Source organism: Zalophus californianus, chromosome 1 (genome assembly GCF_009762305.2).
Source record: "Zalophus californianus isolate mZalCal1 chromosome 1, mZalCal1.pri.v2, whole genome shotgun sequence".
Classification (NCBI taxonomy): domain Eukaryota; kingdom Metazoa; phylum Chordata; class Mammalia; order Carnivora; family Otariidae; genus Zalophus; species Zalophus californianus.
In genome coordinates, this window is record NC_045595.1 from 13,249,989 (window position 1) to 13,272,897 (window position 22,909).

General features: G+C 54.3%; 1 protein-coding gene across 8 annotated transcripts in view; it reads right to left on the reverse strand.

Annotated features, from left to right (window-relative positions):
• Positions 1-445: 445 nt before the first annotated feature.
• UNC13A (unc-13 homolog A) overlaps positions 446-22,909 on the reverse strand; it is a 62,852-nt gene continuing 40,388 nt past the window's right edge. For 3 of the 8 annotated variants that reach the window (XM_027586531.2, XM_027586530.2, XM_027586537.2), the window contains 17 exons: positions 22,721-22,817; positions 22,196-22,339; positions 21,345-21,428; positions 20,727-20,804; positions 20,417-20,505; positions 19,800-19,952; positions 18,547-18,670; positions 17,619-17,624; positions 16,000-16,038; positions 14,835-14,864; positions 13,407-13,463; positions 12,951-13,031; positions 11,672-11,819; positions 10,611-10,667; positions 7,724-7,816; positions 6,862-7,021; positions 446-5,309 (listed from right to left, as the gene is read on the reverse strand). In XM_027586531.2, coding sequence (XP_027442332.1) covers positions 5,009-5,309; positions 6,862-7,021; positions 7,724-7,816; positions 10,611-10,667; positions 11,672-11,819; positions 12,951-13,031; positions 13,407-13,463; positions 14,835-14,864; positions 16,000-16,038; positions 17,619-17,624; positions 18,547-18,670; positions 19,800-19,952; positions 20,417-20,505; positions 20,727-20,804; positions 21,345-21,428; positions 22,196-22,339; positions 22,721-22,817 — 1,741 coding nt within the window. In that variant the 3' untranslated portion in view covers positions 446-5,008. The remainder of the gene's footprint in view (positions 5,310-6,861; positions 7,022-7,723; positions 7,817-10,610; positions 10,668-11,671; positions 11,820-12,950; positions 13,032-13,406; positions 13,464-14,834; positions 14,865-15,999; positions 16,039-17,618; positions 17,625-18,546; positions 18,671-19,799; positions 19,953-20,416; positions 20,506-20,726; positions 20,805-21,344; positions 21,429-22,195; positions 22,340-22,720; positions 22,818-22,909) is intronic. The other 5 variants (XM_027586532.2, XM_027586533.1, XM_027586534.2 and 2 more) reach the window with 5 other exon arrangements.

Below are 22,909 nucleotides of genomic sequence, written 5' to 3' on the forward strand. Positions count from 1 at the left end.
ATCATGACCTGAGCCAAAGGCAAACCGATGGAGCCACCCAAGCACCCCAGGACAGTGTGATTTCTGAGTAATTTCCCTCAGTGATTTCGCAACCTCCCTCCAGGTTGGGAGGCAATAACCACCATGCCAGGAATTCTCAATACATTTTTATTACTTAAGCTGGGAAAAACCAAACACAACAGACAAACGTGGGGCTGGAGGTTGAGTGTGTGTCCCAACTTGCTTGAGCTAAGAGCAACAGCGGTCCACGTCCTAGGTTCAGATCCCGGCTCTCCCCGCCCTGCAGCGTCTCCCCTCCCTGGGCCTCACTTCTACAAAGCTAGTTGTGCATGAGTTGCGTTCATGGGTGGGAAGTGTGTTCAACGGCGTCTGCGACTATTAAGGGCTATGTGAGTTTTTCGCCGATTTGGGAATGCAAGAAAGCCACCACGTGTCTGAGGCTGTGTGCTTTTTCTTTTTTTAATGTCTGCTGTTAATAAAATATTTTTACAGAGACCAAAAAGTCGGAATAGTGCAAAACATCTCAACACCATGCATTCATGACCACTTCTCGTTGGTTTTAAACATTTGTTCCAAGTCACATATTTACAGAGAAATGGGGGCATCTGTGCAGATGCCAGACCAACGGGATGGAATTAAAACAAACAAACGAAGAGCATTTTGATTTCACATTTGCAATCACATGCTAAGAGAAGGTGTGTGGAGGAAGAACCTCCCTGAACTGCGTGGCCGGGTTTGGGGGTCTCAGGGGGCCGGGGCCAGGGGTGAAATGTGAGTCCCCCTGGCTGTTTGGCCTGGGATGCACAGGGGGTTGGCAGCGGGGACCCTCCGCCTGTGACCTGTGCCTCAAGAGAGCCACTGTGGTTAGGCGGGGCTCGGGGAATGGGGGAGGTCTTACTCAACACCGTCAACTTGATTTCTCTCTTTAAAAAAAAATAAAAGGCAAATAGAAAAGCAATACGTGTCAGCGAAGACAACTTTGGTCCTTGACAATTCTTAGGAAAAGATGTTCAGGGGGCAGACGGTGTCATGACCCGAACCAAACCCCCAGCGAGTTCCCCTCCTGCTCCACTGGGGCAGCAGAGCTTAGGGGCGACTCTGGGCTGGCCCTGCACTGTCCCACCCCTCGGTGTCCCCATCTGCAAAATGAACAGCGCAGGGTGTGGGGGACAGAAAGGTCTCTGAGGTCCCAAAGATTTCTAGTTGGGTGTTAAGTTTTTTGCATCTCTGATGGGGGCACGGTGAGGTTTCAGGCTCTGGAGCCCAAGAGGGATTGCGGGTCGAGGCCAGGCACCTGCTCGTTCTACATAAATCCTTCCAGGATGGACTGGTGAGAGCCAGAGAGAACAGTGGATTCCTCTTCCTTCTAGATCCCCAACTTTTCTCCCCACCTCTGAGTCTCTCTTCATCTCAAGATCGCTCTGTATTCCCGCCCCCCCCCCCAGAGACCCTCAAAGTCTCTCTGGGCATGATCTCACCCTCCCAATTTCTCCCTTTCTCTCTCTCTCTCCATCCTTCCCTCTTCTTCTGTCTTTGTCTCCTTACTCTGGGACACTGTCCCTCTTGAGAGGTGGGGGTGCAAGGAGAAGGGATCGGCTCTGTCCAAGATGCCCCTCAATGTCACACTCCCCCACCCCCATGGGCCAACCCTACTTTATCCTTTCCCTGAACCGTGGAAATCTAGGGCCAGTTCCTGGCATGAAATGAGGTCCAAATACAACCCGGAGACCCCACCAGGGCTCAGAACTTCGGGCACCCCAGGTGAGGTGGTGAGTGGCCTTGGGGAAAACGCTGCTCCTCTCTGAGCCTTGTTCCAATACAGGAACTTCCTAGTTCCAAAGGCTTCCAGGCCCTGAGACTCCTTTCCTGTCTCCTCCTTGTCTGCTCTTGTCCTCTCTCCACTCTGTGTCCTGTGACTCAGCCACAGTCTGGCTGGAACACCTTCTGTGTGCCCAGGTCTATGTGGGAGGGGAAGGTTGGTATGGACAGACATGGATAGACAGGCATGTGGACCCCGCACCCCAAGACATAATTCTACTAGGCATACCCTCCCTGTCATCCCCCTGTGCCCCGTCTGTGCTCGGTGAACTTGGGGCTATCAAGAGGCCTCAGACCCCAGTCTGGGGGAAACAGAGCCTGTCACAGACACACACCCCCCCAGCCCCCTGGCATCAGGGACAGAAGGGAGGGACAGAAGCTGGGGAAGTCCTGAGGAGGAGTAGGGAGAGTTTTCTACAGGAGAGGATATTTGTGATAGGTTTTGAGGGATAAATAGGAGTTCTCTGGGGGAAAGAAGATGGAGTAAATTTCCAAAACAGTTCTAGCCTGGGAGTCAGAAAAAGTCATTCAACAAATACTCCCTGAAGCTCCCTCCATGTGCCTGGACCGGCGCTGGGGAACTTTATACACACACACACACACACACACACACACACACACACACACACACACACACTCACTCACACACACTGGCAGGCCTTGACCAGAGACTCCCAAGGACTCTTTTGGAAAATAAGTTGGCTCTCTCAGGCAGAAGCTCAGCTCCCCCTTTCCCTGCTGGTCATCCATAAATCTTTCAGGGCTCACCCCCGGTCATATTACCTCCCTTTGGGTGTTGCTGGTGTTCTCAACCCAAATCATCTATCCACCTCACTCCCACCTACTCCTTGGATGGTCTAATTTAAAATCTCCCTCTCGGTCCATGTGATAGAGATTCTAGGCTCCCTCTTTGCCACCTCCCAGCCTGCCCCTGGGCCCTGCCCCCTCCCCCACCATCCTGTAGCAGAACTTGCATCTTAGTCTCTGGTTCAGAACCTTCAGGCACCTGAACCTGTCTAAATTCAAGGGACATAGAGTACCTGCAGGTAACTGAGAAAATAGTGCCATTTCTTCCAGACTTGTTCACCTGCCAGGAAACCGTCAATATAAACATACAACTCTCAATGCCTAGGATTTGCACATGGCCTCCCTAGAAATGCCAAACCTTTGGGCAGTGCACAATGGGGACAACTCTACCCAGTGTGGCCCAGGGATCATCTAAGGGGCAGGTTTTTCTTTTTAACGTACTGCTCCAAAATCTTTCCAGGAATTAATTTCAGTGTCCCAAAAGCACTTTGTCTCTCCCCCAAACTGCACTGGTCCTTTCTCCATGAGGTGGCCAGAGGGAGATTTTGAAATCTGACCTTCAGACTCTCCTCAGCTTTAAAATCTCCTGGGGTTTCCCCAAGTCTCTTAGCGTAAAATAAAAACTCCCCAGGGCAGCATACAAGGCCCTGCCTGATCTGACATCTCTGCAGGTCTCCCCAACATCAACAACTCCTCCCTGTTGTCCCCGTCAGCCACTTTGACCTCGCTACGCTTCAAGCCTGCCTACCTCAGCCTTTGCACCTACTGATCCCTCCACCTGGAGCTTTTTCTCTCTAACGGGTGGTTCCTTCTTTTTCACCTCCTCAGAAAGCCCTCCCTCACTGTGCTGTCTGACACAGCCCCCACCACTCCAGGAGCCCAGCTGTTCCTCACCTGGCCCCTGTTTTAATTTCTTTCTAATACAAGAGAATCCTGTACTTGTCAGTCCGGCAAGGAAAAAAAAATGGCACAAAAGCACCCATCCAACACGGACAAGCAGATTCTGGGCAAAGACAAGCCAGGACAAACTTTCCCAAAACGTTCTGCCTGCATGAACTACAATGGGGAAACTTGACTCTGGCAGATTGCCCCACTATCACCTCCTGGAGGAAGAGCTTCAGGCAGGTAGAGGCCCCACCTCTGGTGTTTGAATGAATGAATGAGATTTTGGAGACTAAGCTCCAAACATGTTTGTATATTTACACACACACCCATATACACACACCTAGAGTTTCTGGTCTCTTTCTTGCCTGCCTGGAGAGTCCTGGAAGAGGAAGAAGGGGTTCAGGGTGTGCCTGGGTCCAGAGAATCACAAATCCTCACTCTTTTCTTGGTGGGAGATCTAGAGTTCTCAGGGAATCTCCCCAGAGGTTCCCAGTGCAAAGGGCAGAGGGCAGGGGTTTTGCTTGGCAGCCAGACATGGGAGAGGGGCAGTGGGGGCCTTGGCCCAGAACCCCCATCCCTTGTAAGGGTTGGGGGAGTTCCCCTGAGAAGGGGTTAGCAGCAATGGGGAGCTGTGTCGGGTCATCCGATCTCAGCCCACCCTTAGATGGGGCACACAGGCCAAAGGGAGTGGGGAGAGGGTGTGGCACTGGGACCTTCAGCAAAGTCTCAAGCAACTCTCTGGGTCTCAGTCTTGCCATCTGTTAAATGGGTGGGTTGAACTCTATATGAGGATGGGGTATGTTGGGGGAAAAGGAGAGGCAAACCCCCATAGGGAAGTGGGGGCAGCGCGGGTGCTTCAGAGCCGTCCACTTGGCCCCCAGGGTTTGGGCGCCCGAGAGCGCATGTGCTTTTGAAATCCCATCCTCCCCTCCCTCCCCGTTTATTTTTTGCACTAACACGAGAAGACACTCTGGTCCAATCTGGGCCCTCCAACAAGCATCCTAGTGCCTCCAACCCCTAGGCCACCCCAGGGGGCCCTCCAGGAAGCCCTGCCCCTTGCCCAGGGCCCGCCCCTCGAGGAAGCTGAGAGTTCCATACTTGGCAATTGGTCTTGGGCCCCAGGGCTTGGGGACCCATCTTATGGCTTTTCCAGGGGACAGGAGGCAGGGCCTCCCCGTACCAGAGCCCCAGGATCTGGCCTCCTCCATAGGGGGCGGGACTTCCTCCCAACCCAGCTCGAAATGTCTCCTAGGCGCAGGGGACTTGGCTTCTAGTAAGGGATGTGGCTTCTTCCTTCATTGAGCCCTAGGGCGTGGCCTCTTGAGGGGGCGGGGCGTCGTCCGTTCACAATTCCCTAGAGGGGCGAGCTAAGTCAAGGGCGCAGGCGCAGCCAGCCCTCTGCACAGAGCCCGGATACTCGCCCTCTGGGAAGTCCCAGCGCGCAGACGTCGCCCCGCCCCGTGCGCAGGCGCAGTGCTGCCCGCCCGCGTACCCCGCGCTAGGGCGCAGGCGCGGCACCGCCCTCCTCCGCGGAGCGCGTGTCCGACTTGAGCTTGACGAACTCCTTGGCCACCTCGTCATTGCTGCGCTGTGACAGGATGCGCAGCACCGTGAGGCCCGTGTCGTCCATATGGATGCGGCGGCCCAGTGGCAGCCAGCAGGCAGCGCTCCCGCGCTGGGCCAGCTCCCGCAGCTGCAGTACGGCCAGCCCCACCGTGCGGTCCTCGCGCGCGAAGCAGTAGTCCTTGACACACACCTGCAGCTCGTAGCACTCCGGGCCCGCGTCGGCGCTCAGCGTGCTGCGGGGCGGGGGAGGGGGGCGGGGCGTGAGGACAGCCCCGCCTGCCGGGCTCCCACTCCCCTACCGCTGGCCCCGCCTCCGCGCCGGCCACGCCCCCAAGACGCCCAGAGCTGAGCCACGCTTACATTTCCTGACACACACACACACACACACACACACACCCCTGTTCCCCAGTAATATCTCTGTTCTGTCTCTCCTTCCTCCCTTCTTTCCCCACCCCACCTCTAACCGACAACACCCCCACCATCCTACTCCCAAGCCCCGGGCCAAACCACGTCCCCACCCAGGGGACACTCCCCCAAGACCCCCTGGCTAGACCATGCTCCCACCCCGCGGTATCTGCGCCCACACCTTTGGCCAGATGAGCTGCTGCTCCCACCACCCTGTCCCAGATATCGCACCCAGAAGCCCCTTTACCGGGCTCCCACCTAAACCCAAGTTCTCTCCTTGACGTGGCCCCTCTCCCATACTCCCTAGCCCACCCCTCTTATCCCTAAGGTGCTCTCTCCACACGACCTGCCTTCGTGCCCTCACCATGAGTGACCCCCAACACATTCCAGCATGCCTCCCCCTACCCCTAAGCCAGGTCCCCAACGCTGGGCTTCTGTCCCCAGGGGACCTGCCCTGATGGGCCATACCCACACTGCTCCCCAGAAACACCCTCCTTGACTGTACTCCTAGCCCTCAAGTACTACCGCCCACCCCAGGAGACATCTGCCCTGCAACGAGACCAAGCCCCTGCTCCCAAGCATTGCATCAGGTGTCCTACCACTCCAAAATCCTCTGATCAAGAACCCTCTTGTTCTCTCCCTAGCTCTGATGCTCCCTTACCCCTCTGCACTTCTGTCCCCCCAAAACACCCCCCAACATGATCCTGCTCCAGTGAGGTTTGCATCTGAGCCAAATATCTGCCCACCCCAGGTAATACCTTGATCAGATTTATTTGTGTTCCCTCAGTCATCTGCCCCTCTGGACCCCTGATGCTTCTGATTATGCTCACCAGGAAGCCCCATCTCGATGTGACCCCACCGTCACCCACTTGACAGGCATCCCAATGCCATGGATCACACTCCACTCCTGTCCGCTACCGGTGACTCCTCCAAAGCTGCCCCGACAGCCATGATGAGAAGGCTCACTGCTGACTCCAGGCGACCTGCCCCCCATGCCCTTGATACCCTCACCCTTGCCCCATCATGACCTCTCACGGCCCTTAACCAGACCTGAGTCTCCAGCCCCAGAAATGGCCGTGCCCAACATGCGCCCTCTGCCCAGATTTCACCTCCTCTTCACAAGCCTTCCTCAACATGTTATATTACATTCACTCCCTCCCCTGGGAACTGCCTGTCTCTCAAAGTGGTTACCCCCCAACCCCTCAAATGTCATTCCTGCACTAAGGTGCCTTCCTTCCCAGTGCCCTCACCTAGGATGTGCCCCTCTCATTCCTGTGCCCAGGAATCACTGGCCCACCAGTCATCCCTCTTCTAGTGGACCCTGAGGTTCACCCAGCAGATGTCCCCTCCCCGTGCTCCCCAAACCATCCTTAGACTCACAACTGGAAGCTCTCGTTGTACTTGGGGGCCCAGCTGTTGTTCTTGGATTTGGTTGCAAACTTCCGTTTCTTGTCACTGAGCTGGGGCCCAATGATGTTGACCTCGATGAATGGCCGGAAAATGCCAGAAGTCTGCCACTTGAGGTCATTGGCAGCCACGACTGTTAGGGGAAGTAGAGGGTAAGACTGTCAGGGTCCCCTAAATACACAGCTGTGGTTTCAAAGCCTGTCTGAAAGAATACATTTCCCAGGATGTTCCTATAGCTAAGTGTGGCTATATGACTAAGTTCCAATTAATGAAATTTCAGTGAAAGAAAGGGATGTGTACAACTTTCAGGTTGTGGCTTAAAAGGCAGGGAGATTGCCCTAAACTTTCTCCTTCTAGCTGCAGGCTGGGATACTGGTCGGTACCGAGTTCTGTGGCACCATATAGAGGAGGAAAACATATTAGGGATCAAAGTGCAACAAAAGATGGCAGGGGTCCCCAAATCTGTGAAGCCTCCAATGTCAGCTCTGGGCTGATTGTCCTTGGTTACCTCAGAGAAAATTTCATTCCATCTTGTTTAAGCCACTGTTATTTTAGGCCTTGGTTAAAACAGCTCAATCTGTGTTCTAATTTTTAAAAAAAAGCCAACAAAAGCAAGGCAGAGCTGAGAGATGGAGAAGGTGGAATTAAGTCCCATATCACTGGGCCCCTGGATCCAGCCATGCCTGAAGATGATTTATTTCTAGAATTTTCAGTTTTATGAAACCTTTTTTATGAAAAATACTTTTCTTGCTTAAGCTGGTTTGAGTTTGGTTTCTGTCATAGGACCTAGTGAATCCTGGTGAAGGCACTCCCCATCCCAACTCAGACTACTCACCTTTCACAGTGACCTTGTGTTCCCCAGTTCCTGGATGAGTGAAGAGCTCAACGTGGACTGAAACTTCACCCACAGGGTCTTCCACACCCGAGCCTGGGCGGGGTAGGGGAGGATGCTTGGCATGAGCTCCATTCTTCCCACCCGCTCTAAGGGACCTGGACCGCTTCCCACCCACCATGTGCTGGCGGCACCAGGTCATCAGCCCTGACAGGGTGGCACTGAGGGTGGGGATGTGATGGCAAGCGATGTTAGGAAGCCAAGAATGCTGGGTTCGGGCCCTTCACTCCCTTGCTGTGTGATCTCAGGCAGATCTCTTAACTTCTCGGAGCTTAAAGCATCTGCCTCCCCATTTTTTTCATTCCACTGATTGCCATGCTGTCAAAACTCAGTCTTCATCTTACACACCATCGTACTCACCCTGGCTTCCTTGGGTCTCATTTTCTCCTCTTGGTTGCCCCAATGCCACACCCTTCAGGTTCTCATCCCACACACTAGCGGCTCCTTCTCACCCTCTTTTGTCACTTCCTCCTTCTCTTTCAATTGTCAAACTGTTGGGACTCCCTTCTTTGTCTCCACTCCCTCTCGAAGTACTCACACACTAGACAATCCTGACTCTACCTTCAAAATACATCCAGAATCTGACCCACCTCCTTGGCTCCATCCTGTTCTGTCCTTCATCATCACATGCCTGGACTATTGCAGTGGCCCCCACCCTGTCTCCGGAATCCTCCTCGCAGCCTCTCTCCATACACCAGCCAGAGAAATCCTATTAGGTTAGCACACTTCCCTCCTCTGCTTAAAACACCTCCATGGCTTCCATATCCCTCTGAAATAATCAAAGTCCTTTTTGTGACCTGCAATGTCCTCCCAACGTGTCCTCGCTATTACCTCTCCTGCCTCACCTCTGTCCACGCTCACCCTCGCTCACTCTGCTCTGGCCACACGGGCTTCCTCACTGTTTCTCCAAAACAGTGATACTGGCCCAGAGTCCTCACTTCTTCTGAAATGACAGCTTGTAGGGATATCTTTATTTTCCCTGCCCCAATGCTATTCCTCTTTCGATAGAGGATCTCAAGTTTCTTGAGACTGAGAAATGGCCCCCAAGCCCACCTCAGACCTCGCGGCTCCATCTTGCACCTCAGGTATCTCGAAATGAACCATGGCTGCCCAATCAGAGCATTCCCTGACCATAGTTGCAGTGATTGGCTCAGGAATGGTCACGTGACCCATGCTGGGCCAATCAGAGCTAGCCTTGGGAACTCTGGGGCTGTAACTCTGAGGAAAGAGTCTGGGGCTAAGCTGGCAAGGCTGTCTGCCCGTTGAGGGGAAAGCCTACATCACGATGTCTCAAGAGAGACCAATGACCAATGACATTGTCGGAGACTCTGGATCCAACTATTACTGATGTCAACACAGCCCTTAATCTTTCAGTTCCAGGCCCACAAACTCCCTAGGCTGCTTGAGTCTAGCTAAGGTGTGCCTCTGTTTGTGGCTACCACAATGCCCTGATTGATTGGTTCTAGTGGGGTCACTGAAGGGGCAGCTTAAAAGCTTTGTCCTTGTCCCTCTCTCTGTGGTTCTGAAAAGGGCATCCTGTGGGGCCTGGGGACCTGTGACCGCCAGCACCCCCACCAGGTTCCTCCCCTGCCCCTCAGGAAGCTCCCCACACCTTGAGCACCCCATGCATGGGGGGAGGAAGGGGGAGAGTCAGGGGTGGGTGTCCAAGGTTAATCCGGGTTACCTGGCACTGGGTGGGAAGTGACTGAGGCTCAGGGGACAGAGAGGCCTGGAGACCCCCCATCACCCCACTACTGGGGCGTGCACCCCCCCATCCTTGCTGCCCACCCCAGGCCACCTTCCTTGTCATCTCAGGCTCCGGCTTCCCCCTCCCCCAACCAGTCACATGCTCAGCCTCACCTCCCCCTACCCCAAGGCTGATGCTTCACAGCAAGCTCAATCCGGGCCAGACTGAGGGTGCCAGGGGGGGGAGTTGGAACAGTGGTGGGTGGGGTGAGGGGTCAGACCATGGCCAAAGCTAGTAAGAAGGGGGAGGAGGGCAATGCTGGGCGCCCCCATCCCGTGGTTTGCTGGCTCCAAGGGGAAGGGTCTTTCCCGGGCCTCTCTGTGCTTACCCCAATCCCACCCCTCCCAGGAGTCCCTGGCCCCCTGTAGGGGAAGGTTCCTTGGGCAAGTGGCTTAATCTCCTTTGAGACTCAGCTTCCTCATTTATGGAATGATGGACCGCCCTGTGGGGCAAGTGGGAGAAATCTTTTCAAGAATCCCTGAGAAATGCTTCTTGGCACAAGCGCCGGCTCAGAGTTAGAGCCTGAAAACTCAGTTTCTATGCTTGGAAGAATGACATCAGTAATAATAATAATAATAGTAATAATAATAATAAAAGTAACAACAAACATTTCCTGGGATCTACTACATGTATTACAGGTCGGGAACTGCTCTAAATTTAATTCATCTAATCCTAAAAATAATCTTACTGTTCCCATTTTGCAGATGGGAAAGCTGAGACTCAGGGAGGCGAGATGCTCCCGCAGGCGCCCAGCCGCCAGAGTGGCGGAGCTGGGATCGGAGCCCACTGGGATCTGAGCCCACTCTTAACCGAGGAGGCGCTGTCCGGGGTACCCGGGATCTGGCTTAAGAGATGCACCTAGGAAGAAGCGGATTCAGACTCGAATCGCTTCTCCGTCCCCGCGTGGAACCAGCAAGCCGTCCTTCCCCCTCGTCCACCTAGGACCCCACAGCCGGGCCGGCCTGGGCGGGGCCCGGCAGGCCGGGGAGGCGGAAGGACGGGCCTTTTACTAGCCGGGGCCGGGAGGGGCGCAGGCACCGGGCACCGGGCGCGGGCGGGCGGGCGGGCGGCGGAGGCACGTACCCTTCTCAGGATAAATGTCTTCACTAAGGGTAAACCTAGTCCCTTTTCCACCATGGACTAATCACGGGGGAAGGTGGAGAAAGGAGGGAAGGGAGGGGTGGGGGGAGAGACGAGAGAGCGAGAGGCGAGGATGGAGGGCGAGTGTGTGTGGCGGGGAGCAGGGGAGGCGCGGAGAGGGGGCAGCGAGTGAGAGGGAGGAGAAACAAGAGAGAGAGAAACGTCAGCTGCAGACGGACGGACAGACAGCCTCCCGCTCCGGGGGGACACCAAAAGCAGCAGCTTGGACTGGGCACGAGGCTGAGTACGGAGGCCCGACGCCCAGGGAGGGCCCTAGGCCCTGGGCTGACGGCGGGGAGGGCGAAGGGGGAAGGGGGCCGCTCCCCTCCCCCCAGCTTCTGGCTTGATGGCCGCTCTCCCTCCCACCCCACTGCCCGAACTAAGGCTGGGTCAGCCGCCAAACTTCTCTCCCTTTTCTTAGGGCCAGTTTTGAATGGGAGGGGGGTCCCCGGGGAGGAGTCCTGCTCTCCCCAGCCCCAGCTGCTGTGTGTGAACTCAGAGAGGGACAGGAGACAGAGGCAAGAGAAGAGACAGAAAGACAGAATTTGAGAAATGGAAACTCCCTCTCCGTCCACTCCTCCAGGTCGGGGTCCCTCCCCTCCCTGGGGCTGTCAATCATTCCTTTGCCGCATGACGTCATAGGCCCCGCCCCGCCCAGAGCTGTCAACCACTCCCTGGATCCAGAACTTCCAAGTCCCGCCCCTAGGAGCTTTCAATCACTCCCTAGTCTTGCCTTTAAAGAGGTCCCGCCCCACAGCTTTCAATCACCTACTGGCCCCGTGTTGTCATAGATTTTCCCAGGAGATGCCAATCACCTCCTGGCCCAATGACGTCAGAGGTCCCGCCCCCAGTAGTCGTTCACTCATTGGCCGCGTGCCATCACGGAGCACAGGAGCTCCCGGGAGCCGTCACTTGCCCCGGCCCATGATGTCACAGAGGAGGTGAGTCAGTGGCAGCCTCACAGGCTAGGGGCTGGGTTGCCACGCTAGCAGGCCACCGCTTACCCTGGGCCGCTTGCGTCTGCACGAAGGTCTTGATGAGCAGGTCCGTGGCCTGCGTGTAGAGGGACAGGGCATAGCGCAGGGACTGCAGGTCTGGGCTCTTCTCCAGGAAGGTCTTCTTGAGGCCCACGCCACCTGCGTGGAAGTATTGCTGTGCAGGACAAGGTGGGGAGAGGTGAAATTAGTTAGGCAGCCCCAATACCCCCTGCCCAATCCCGCTGCCCTCCAGTGGTGCTGGATGACGGGGGCGGGGGGTGGGGGTGGGGGTGGTGTGCTTCAAAACACCCAAGGCGAACTCTGCTACTCCCCCACCTCCAACCCTGCCCCAAACCCGCCGGTGGGCTTCCAGCACTCTCAAAATAATACCCATGCTTCCCGCCTCTCCTCAAGCCCTTTGTGGCCCCAACCCTGCAACCTCCCAGCCTTCTCTCAAAACGCCTTCCCTAGAACCTACATGCCTCAGGTTCTTTGCACTTACTGTGCTCGTTGGTGGGACGCCCCTCCAACCCCCCTGCCCCGCAACTTCAAGCACCTTATTTTGCCATGGCTGGCTCCTTGTCCTCCTTTGGTTAAGATCTCAAAGAGCTTTCCTTGACCACTCTCCTTAATATGTTGCCAACCCTATTTCACTATAATTATTTTGGCAAAAATTTCCTTCAAAGTAGTTTTCATTTCATGGAGACCATGGTCCATTTTTTTTTAGATTTTTATTTATTTATTTATTTGATAGAGATAGCGAGAGCAGGAACACAAGCAGGGGGAGTGGGAGAGGGAGAAGCAGGCTTCCTGCCGAGCAGGGAGCCCAACGTGCAGGGCTCGATCCCAGGACCCTGGGATCATGACCTGAGTCGAAGACAGACGCTTAACGACTGAGCCACCCAGGCGCCCTGACCATGGTCCCTTTCATTGAGTTCTTGCATGGGCTGGTCCTCTGCCTAGAATGCTTTGTTTGCTTTGCCTTGCAAACTCCTATGCATTCCTCAAGACGCACCTCCCACATGCCTTCTTTCCAAAAGCCCTCGCTTCTCCTTCCCTGGGCTCCCCCAGCTCCCAGCCCTCCTTCTACCCTGCCCTGACCCCACAGAGCTGGGGCTGTCTGTATCTGGCTGGCCCCCTGAATCTAGGGCTCCTCAGGGCCCTGCCATCAGCCAGCCTGGAACTGACAGAAGAGTCATCAGAGAGTGTTTATAAATTGAATGAAGTAAGGTGGATTCGAGCCTAGGTCCATGTCTACACCAGTCACACCCTCTGCCTGGGATGGGACAGGGGTGGGACCTCTCACCTTGATGGTGTCCAGGGCCAGTTCGACTACTGCACACTGCTTTGGGGTCAAACTCTTGGCTTCTTCTCGTACCATGTGGTCCTGGATGGATGGAGAGAGGGCCCAGGTGGGCAGAGCAGGCCCCACCTTAGGGATCTGCCTGTCTATGGGCCTCATCCCTGTAAAACTCTGACGAGTTGGGTAGTGGGTCTGTCTTTTCATCATTGTGTCCCTGGTACCTAGCATGTGACCGGCACACAGCAGGTGCTCGATATTTGTTGAATAAATGATTTGTATCCTTGATCAAGCTGTATCTGAAGCTGAACTTACCAGATCTTTCCAACACACTGGAGCAAATAAATTGTGCTTAAATCAGTCTGAGTAGGGTTTCTGTCTCTTGAACACGTCACCATTCTGGGACCTTCCCCCTAGGAAGCTTCTCCACCCCAATCTCCTGCCCTCCACTCTTGGCCTCACCTTGAGTTTAGACAGCTGACCCAGCTCTTTGGCTGCATTGAAGATCATCTGGGTTCCCTGCAGGTAACAACAGTCACAGCCGAGGTGAGGGTGGGGGTCCTCCAGTCCAATCGCCACAGCCCTACTGACACCCTAGCCCTGGACACCATCTTGGTTCTTGCCCAGAGGCTCTGGGCAGGGCAAGGGTTGTGTCCTTGGGGCAGAGGTCTGGAGCTCCCCCTCAGGAAGAGCTGAGGAGGAGGTGGTGACTTTGTCCCTGAGTGTGGGCACACTACCCACCCTCTCACCTCCACCAGGACCCCAGGTTTGTGGGACAGAGAAGAAAGAGAGTGGGCAGTGAGGAGCCATGGGTGTGGGAATCCCCAGTGTTTGTCGGTATGGGGCAGGCTTACCAACCCAAAGTCAGGGGGTTTTAAGAAAACTATGGGATGGGCTCTGGTGACCCCACCACTCCCGGGGCCCAATGCCTCTGTGGGAGAATTTCCCCAGTCATCTGGGTGGCTGTTAGTCTGACCTTGTAAAAGGAAGAATCCTCCCCACCAACACACACCTCAGTACCCATCCCCCACCCCACCTAAAACAGACACCAGCAAGATGGCATCCTGGTTATAGATCCAATGAGCCGGATGGGCCTGGGTTCAAATCCCAGCTCTGCTGTGTGGCCCTGGGCAAGTCACTTAACCTCTCTGAACCTCATCTAGTTGGGGAAAATAATATCCACTTCATGGTTTAGCTGGGGCTAAATATGTCTTTGTTCAATGTACACTCTTATTATCATCTGCTCTCAAGGTCATGAGCAGTGCTGGGGACAATGGTCGGCCTGGAAGCCACGAATCCTGCCTCCTCCAATCACTTTGCTGGGTGACCTGAGGCATGTCCTTGGACTTTTCTGGGGCTCAGTTTCCTCCCCTGGTTAACAGGGGCACCTACACTAGCTTAGGGGATGTGGTACGCCTAAGTATCAATGAAGTCCTGCATTTACTGGGCCCTGGGGTGGCCTGGGGTCCTGAGCAGGGCTAGGCAAGAAGGAGGTCCATTTACAGCTGGGATGCTTGGAATCACACTGATGGTCTACCAGCTGGCCAGTGGGAGCTGGTTATCCTGCAGCTACTAATATTGTTACTATCATCCTGGCTGTTGCTACTCTTTGGATTCCTTGTCTGTGATTCCCTGAGGCTGTCCTGAGGCACAGCTACTTAAGAGCCCAGCTGTGGGGTCCTTGGTTTCCCCTGCCACACCCTCCTCCCCTCCTGCCTCCCTCCCACCCACCACCCCTTACAAGCAAACCAGACAAACAAAGGAAGAAGAGACCACAGATGGGTTCACAGTGCGCCCCCAGACGGCACGGACCACAGAGGTGGAAGGAGGCATAGGGTGGGGAGGGGTTTGGGGGTGGGAGCCAGACAGACAGTGAGAAGCTGGTCTTACATCTGAGTGGCTTGGCAATTTCACCCTGCCCTGTGGAGAGAATCAGGCGGAGGTCAGAGTTTGGGTGGCTGTTGGGAGGATGTTCACTGGGGCTTCCCTGCCCCCTCAAAGCACAGTCCCACTCCCCAACCCACAAGCTGCCCCCCAGGTCCTGAGTCTAACACTGAGCCCCTCCCCAGCTAGGCACCTTCCCTTGTCTCCCACTGGGGACTCCGGCCAGACTCCGGACTGCCAGGAGGCTACAACCAGCCCATCACCTGGGGACAGCCTGCCTAGGGATGGGGTACCTTGCCGAGGGGGAGAGAAGAGAAAGGGCTTGGGTTTCTCTCCTCCCCCAACCTCTAGGACTTTTCCCCAGCAGGTCTGACTCCAAAAGAAATGTACTTATAGGTATCATAAGTTCCCTCAATGTAGAGACACACCCAAGTACATCCACGCAAGTGCAGAAAGTTTACACGCACACACACCTGGATCAGCACACATACACACAGAACTCACACACTAAAATATACACATGCACTCCTAAACACTTGCACATGTGTGCACAATCACACACATAAACTCACACACTCACCCCCACGTGGATGCACTTACATGTACATGGTGCCTGGAAAATTGAATGTGTCCCCCCAGAGGGCTGGATGAGTGAGTAGGGAAGCCCTACAACCTATGTTCATGAAGTGGAGACCCCACTTGTGTGCTCACAGGTATGCTAGTTCCTGCATGAATGCACAGCAAGGGCAACTGTTCATATGTTGCCACAGCTCCCATCTCCTTACAACAGACACCCATTAGAACAACAACAAAATCTGCATGAAAAACAACACATATCTCAGTCCAGGGCAGTGGTCCAGTGTCTGGGCCCTTCTCAAAGCCGCATAATTCAGCTGAGCCCAGGGCTGAGATAAGCACTATGGGTTTTGTTATGAGAGGGTGGGAGCTGTTTGTACACATGTTTGCTCACACGTGCACACACACTCCAAGCCATGTCCCTGGAGAATCAACTCATCTCTGATTTCTGGTTTTGTGGGTCCTGGTTAGGACACCTGCCTTTACCTGTGATCCCCAGCTGACCTTCCTACCCATGCACATGAACACACAAATGCACACACACACACCCAGACACCAGAGCTCAGGACCGCAGCACAGATGAGGCCCTCATTACCTTTTCTAATCCCTTGCCATGTTTTCTCAAGAGGGTGCCCTGCAGAGACAATGTCACAGGGTGATCAACCTGGCAAGCCATGTGGGGTGGGAACCCAGGGTGATCACACATGTACTCGTGGGGACAGGAGGTAAAGGGCATCTATACTGCACAGGGGGCTGATGGCTGGGTTGCATGAGGGAAAGTGTGCGTACCTAAATGACCAATTCTTAAAAGCTATGAGAGTCAGAGAGACAGGAAAGAGAGAGAGGAGAAATAGAAATACAGAGCCAGAGAGAAAGAAGAGGAGTCACTGCCAAAGTATAATCCATTTATGTTTACTGTATATATGAGGATCTTGTTTCTTGGGTCAACAGGAAATCAAACGGGCTCTAAATTCAGACAGACCTGAATTTGAAACCTGACTCTGGTATATGTTTACTATGTGGCCTTGAGCAAGTGACTCCTCTTCTCTGAGCATCAGCTTTCCTCATCTGCAAAATGGGAATAACAATATCTACACCTCACTCAAAGTGTTGTCATGAAGGTGGGCTGTAAGAGCAGCTAGGAGGTCTAGCATACAATGCATCATCAATAAATGTGAATCCCTTTAGCTCCTTGCCCACAAACGCACTGTCTATTGTTGGGTATGCTGCCACCAAGTGCTTACAGCCAAAGACCCAGACTGCAGCCACCAAGAAGTGAGATGAGCACTTGCGAACTTTTGACAGGTGAAATCTTATAATAACCTGTCTTGTCCACAAGGGGGGACTCTGAAGTGGTTTTATTGATTTCTACCCTACTATGTGTTTACCTATTACCACCACCAGCAACAACATTAGCTCTAATTTAGTGAGCACTGCCTCAGGTAGTCATAGAGATGAGCACTTTATTGCATCATCCCATTTGGTTCTCACAACAACCCTCAGAGAGTTACTGCAGTTAACCCCTTTTTCCAGACAAGGAAATGGAGATTGGGAGGTGAAGTGAATTCCCAAGGTCACAGAGGGTGTGGCTGGGCTGGGATTTGACGCCAAGTCTGCCTGACACCAAAGTCACAAATGCTGTCTCCCACCTGGGTGCCTGGGTGTGTGTCTGGGATTCATGTGGTCCTGTGGTGGGAGTGGGAAGGCAGGGGTGGTGGGGGGTCGGCGCTGAACAGCTGGGTAGGGAGACCCGGGTGGTAAGGGCCTGTATTTTGGGAGGCTGCTAACAGTTCAGAGCCCAGAGGGGAGGTTAGAGGAACTCCGTTGACTTTTAACCTCCTTCTAGCTTCGGGGAGAGTCCAATATCCTGGTGGAGTCTGAGCATGGGAGTAAGGATAAATTCCAACTAAAGGATGAGGTCAGATGTGAAGGTGCTGGGCTCAGGGTTTGGGGTTTGGGGGCCGGCAGGCACCTCCTCTGTACTTAAAATGGGGCAGGGGTGGGTGGGCGTGGCCTCCCTCCCGCCAGGCCCCGCCCCCTCCCCATGCCCCGCCCCAGACAAACACAGGCACATCTAGGCGGGGAGCGGGACAGTGGGTGGGGGGCCGGTGGGTGAGGAGGGGGCGCTGGGTGGGGTGGATGCAGCCACGCGGTGGGCCGAGTCCAGACACAGAGCGGACGGACAGACAGACGGACAGAAGGGCCTCTACTTACGATCATCTGTCAGCCGCGATGGGGGCGGGGTGGTGGGGAGGGGGGGGGAATAAGTCACCATGAGTCTCCCAGGAAGGCCAGGGAGGGGGCGGAGACGGCACCGAGGGGCGGACCCCATGCCCCTGCCCAGCCCAGAGGAGACAGGCAGATGATGGGAGGTCCAAAGCCTCCCCCACCATCCTTGCCTCTTGGCGGCCCTGCCCACCCTCCCCAAGCCTCCCCCACCCCGTCCCCAGGAATGTCTTCTCCCTCTGTGCTGTGCCATCAACCCGTATGCCATTGCTGTCCTCAGGCCCCCACACCTCCCTGGAGGAACCCAAGCCCAGCCACACCCCTCCGCAGAAGTTGCGGTCCACCCAATCCCACCTGGAAGCCTGATCCCTGGGGATCAGGATCTCTGGGCTTTTCCCAGAAGGGTTCCAGAGGCATGGTCCTGGTCTCTGGATGAATGCTGACCTCTGCTTGACCTCTCTGACCTTAGATGCTCTCTGTGACCTCTGTCTGACCTCTGGGAGCCGTCTGTTCTATTGGTCTCTGATCTTCAAAGTCCATGGTATCTCCCCTCCTTGTCTCTTGATGGACCCTAAGAGCCCTCTGATGAACCCATTGACCCCTATGACCTCTGTGATCCCCAAGCTGACCTCTTTATTTTCTGGGTGATCTCTGACCTTTGTATGCCCTCTTGACCCACATGTGAACTCTATGTCCCTTAGACATCTCTTAACTCTACTTGACTTCTCTGACATTTATCTATCTGACCCATGCATGACCTCTTTGATTCTTTGATGACTTTTGACCCATATGTGATCTCTCTGATCTTTGAATGGCCCCACTGACCTCTGAGCCCCAATGCCTTTGGCATCAAGTTCTCTGGGCTCCCACAGGGGAGATGGCCCAGGAATCCCCTCTGGCCCCCTGTGGACCTCACCGTCTGGTCAGTGAGGGGTGGCAGGACGATGGTCTTCTCCATGGTGTTCATGACCAGCTTCCATAACTCCTTTAGCACCCTCTTCAGCACCGTCTTCTCACAGATTTTGGCAAAGAGAGTCAGGCTGGAGGCGAGGGGAAAGTCTGAGAGATGGCCCAGCTGGCCCTAACCCGAAGAGCCCCTTTCCCTCAACAAACAGGCAAGGCAGGAAAATACTCCATGGACACACAAGAGGACACAGAGCCTGTACAGGGACCACTAAATGGGGTCTGATGAGACCCCATTGAGACCAGAATGGTCTGATGGGGTTATGATGTGTGACACACGTGAAGAGTAAATGATGGCTGGACTGGTCAGCAGGGACCAGGCTAGAAAGGGACTCAACACCTGGGAGGAAGACCTGGGCCTTAGCATGAGGGCAGTGGGGATCCATGGAATGCTCAAGAGAGACACAGCCAGACTTCCCTGTTTGAAAGAACAGAGCGGGGGGTAAACTAGAACAGGAAGCCTGGAGACTAGGGACTGTGAGAGGACTGGGGCCATGCTCAGGCAGAGAGGAAGGGAATGGTGGGAGAAGGGCAAACTTGAGAGGGTAAACAACAAAGAATTCACGGCATGGGGGGTTGAAGGAGACAGAGTAATCCACCATGATCCATCCAGCAACTGACCCACCCATCCACCAAACTATCCCTCCCCCCAACTTTCCTTAATGACCCCTCCATCTTTTTCCTTCCCCCTCCTTCCTGCTTCCTCCCTCCCATCCAACCTTCTACCCATCCATCCTCTCATCTACACTTCCATTCATTTCTCCTTATTTCAATCAATTGATCCATCCATCCATCCATCCATCCATCCATCCATCCATCCATCCAGTTATTCATCCATCCAAATACTTACCTAACTTCATCTACCCATCCATCTGTCCATCCATCCCTCCTTTTATCAATATATCCTCCAGCTAACCTTCTAAGCATTTATCTTTTAATCTACCCATCAATCTGCCCACGCATTTCTCATGTCATCTATCCATTCAACCACCGTCAATTAACCCATAAAAAGGACTCACCAGTCCTTCCAATCGTTTACCCTCCCATCTTTCCATCCCTTCATACCTCCACCCACCTACCCATCCAAACCATCCAACCATCACCCAGCAAACATGTCTTGAGTGTCCTCTCCAGGCCAGCCCTGAGTCTCTAAAGCCCCATCCCTAACCTCTTCCTGGCCATCCTAGTCCACCCAGCCTGGCTTACTTGCTGTCCAGCAGGTCCATGATGGGTTGCAGCACATTGTCAGCATCCTGGGCCACGCTGCTGCAGGCACTGGCTGGCACATTGCCAGTTCCCTTCACCTGGCTGAGGATGTCGCCCATCTGCTTGACGCACTCCTCGATGTGTGGCTGGAAGCTAGGGGCACAGAGGGGAGGAGCTCAGACCAGACTCTCCAGGCCTCCCAGAGAAAGGGCCAGATGAGGCCTCAAAAGCTGACCATGGACCTTGATGTTTTATACTGAGCATCAAGGAGCCATGGCATATAACTGAGCAGGGGAGGGGGTTGTGTATAATAGCAGAATTGGGTACTGGGCTGAGGCATTCACCTGTGCTGTTTATTTCACTGCACAGTCCTACCCAGGTACTATTATTATCATCATCACCACTTTACAGATGAGTAAACTAAGCTTCAGAGAAGTTAAACAACTCACCCAAGGCTACATAGCTAGTAAGTGGTGAAGCCAGGATTGAACTCAGCTCTGTCTAACTCCGAGCCTGAAGTCTTCACCACTACATCTGCTGAGTCCCTGGATGCCCCAGGCTCAGAGGTCTGGAGGCTGCCCCCTCCTGTCTGCTCCCAGCCTTGGAGGTGTCCCCACCTGGTAGCAAACACCCGGCTGAGCTCGTCCAAGACATTGTTGAGTTTCACCTGGAGCTCCTTCAAGATGTCACTGGCCTCAGCATCCAGCTGAGGAGGGAAAAGGGACATCAGGTTAGGTTTACAGAGCATCCACATAAATGGGGCATTTTCCCATCCAACACAGGGAAAGAGATCCCAAGGGACTGGGGAGGAAACAGGCAAAGATGGTGGAGCTGCTTGCTTGGGTTAGAGGGAGTGGCTGAGCTGGAATTCATCAAGGGCAAGCAGGGATGCAGGGAAGTGGTGACCCTGCCTGGGGCTTGCCTCACCTCCTTCCCTCCCATGGCTTCGAACATCTTCTCTAGCTGCACTCGGAGCTGCTGAGTGTTGTTCATGAGGATGCAGGGCTGGGGATGCAAACAGAGCAAGGAGTCAGGGCTCAAGACCCCTCCCCAGAGCCTCCCCCATCCACTGCTAGGGACCCCAGGATGGTTTCGGGGTCTGGGTCCAGAGGAAGGTCCCATAGGGCCATTTGAGAATGGAAGATAGCATTTGGGACCAGATTCCTGGGAATGTTGGTGGGGGGTGGTTTCTGGAGATTAGCAGAGGGAAACAGGGCTCAAGGAACTTCTCCACGGTGGGCTGGGCTTCTGGAAGTAACAAGAAGGGGGGAGTTCCTGTCACACACCCATATTCTCCTACATGGGCTCAAAGCTTTACACACTTACATCCATACACCCTGAAGGCTTCATTCACAACAACCAGACAATGACACACTGAAGGCATGTGCCCTCACCTCCAGATCCCCCCAGACACACGTAGTCAGGTACATGGACACACACAGTTGGACACACAGAGACACAAGTATCAGAGCCCAGGGAAGGATGGAGCCTTGGGGGTGCAGAGTGGGGCTGGAAAGGGACAGGACAGGGTCCCCCACAGGTCACCACTTTCTCCTTCTCCTTGGAGCAGTAGGAGGCGAAGTCCTTTGAGATGATGTCTGCATACTGGAGGAGCACATTACTGATGGTCTGGGGAGGACACAGACAGGGGGTAAGAACAGGGGCTGGGACTGGGCAGGTCCATCAAGAGCCACTAGTGAGATCAGGGATGAACCTGAATCCCTATGAGCACTCAAGATGGACCACTTGAATGGGTGAATTACACCCGGATGACCCTCACAACCAAGAGGAGATACCACCAGTAAAGATGATTATTTTATGTAGACCCAGCTCTTTCACAGAGCAAACAACCATCATATTAACCCAGCTCCAAGCATAAGTATGACTGGATCCCAGATGGAATCCCAATTCTTACTTGCAGTCCTCAACTTCAACCCAGCTTAAAACCAATTAGCTGGAACCCTCAATCCTAGTAGGATGGTCCCAACCTCCAAACTCACCCCAATGCCCACCCAAATTCTACATAAATCCCAACACTCGCTCCAACCTCAATGCCAAATTGCATCTCAATACTAATAGTAACCCTAAACCCAACCCCAACTTCAATCCCACCCTCAACCTTGATTCCAGCTCCAAATTCATCTCCAACTTTAACCACAACCCTGACCTCAACCCCAGCCTCAACTCAGATGTTGTCCCCAACCACAACTCCAACACTGATCTCAACCCCAACCCCAACCCTACTGGTATCACCAACCCCAACTTTGACCTCAATCCCAAACTTAACCCCAATCCTGACCTTGACCCTAATCCCAATTTCAACTGCAACCCCAACCTTGACCCTATCCCAATCCCTCACCTGGACTCCATCCCTAACCCCACCTGCACTCCCGCACCTTGGCAAATCGCCTCATATAGTGCCCCACGATCTGGGGGTCAGGGCACTCGAGTTTCTTGATGATTTCAAAGCTCTGGTTGAGCTGGGAGAAGACGTCCACCACGGAGCAGGAGAATAGGGCATGCTCTGAGGTCTGCTGGAACTGCAGTGGGAAGGAGGCCAGGAAGGAAGAGAGGGGTCAGAGCTAGACAGTCCCCAGCGTCTAACCCTCCTGCTCTCCATGGGGAGAGCCAGAGACCAACTGCCCTGGGGTGAGGCGAATAGTGTGCAAGGGTGACTTAGAGGTGGACACAGAGGCCATGGGGAAGGTAGGGCTTCTAGCTCAATGATGGACTCTCATTCATTTGTTGAATGAACAAAACACTTTCAACACTATGAACAAGACGAAGATGGTGACCACCCTTCAGAGACTGGCTTCATCACAAGGGCAACTTTTGACCCCGTATTGGATCCCAATGGACCCCAGAGGGAGTAAGACCACTGAGGGCAGACTAGGGGCTTGATCATGGGCCAGTCTCCTCACCCCATCCTTCTTGTCTCGTTCCAGGGCCCCGTGCAGGAAATCCCGGGACACTTCCTCATTCTCGTCCAACCATTGGATGACAAAGGGCTCAAACCACCTGGAATGGAGAGCAGGGGTGGGGTCTTGCCACCTCTTGTCCCCTCACCCTCTGCTTTACCTAGTTCTGAATGGTGCTTGGGCAGGTCCTTC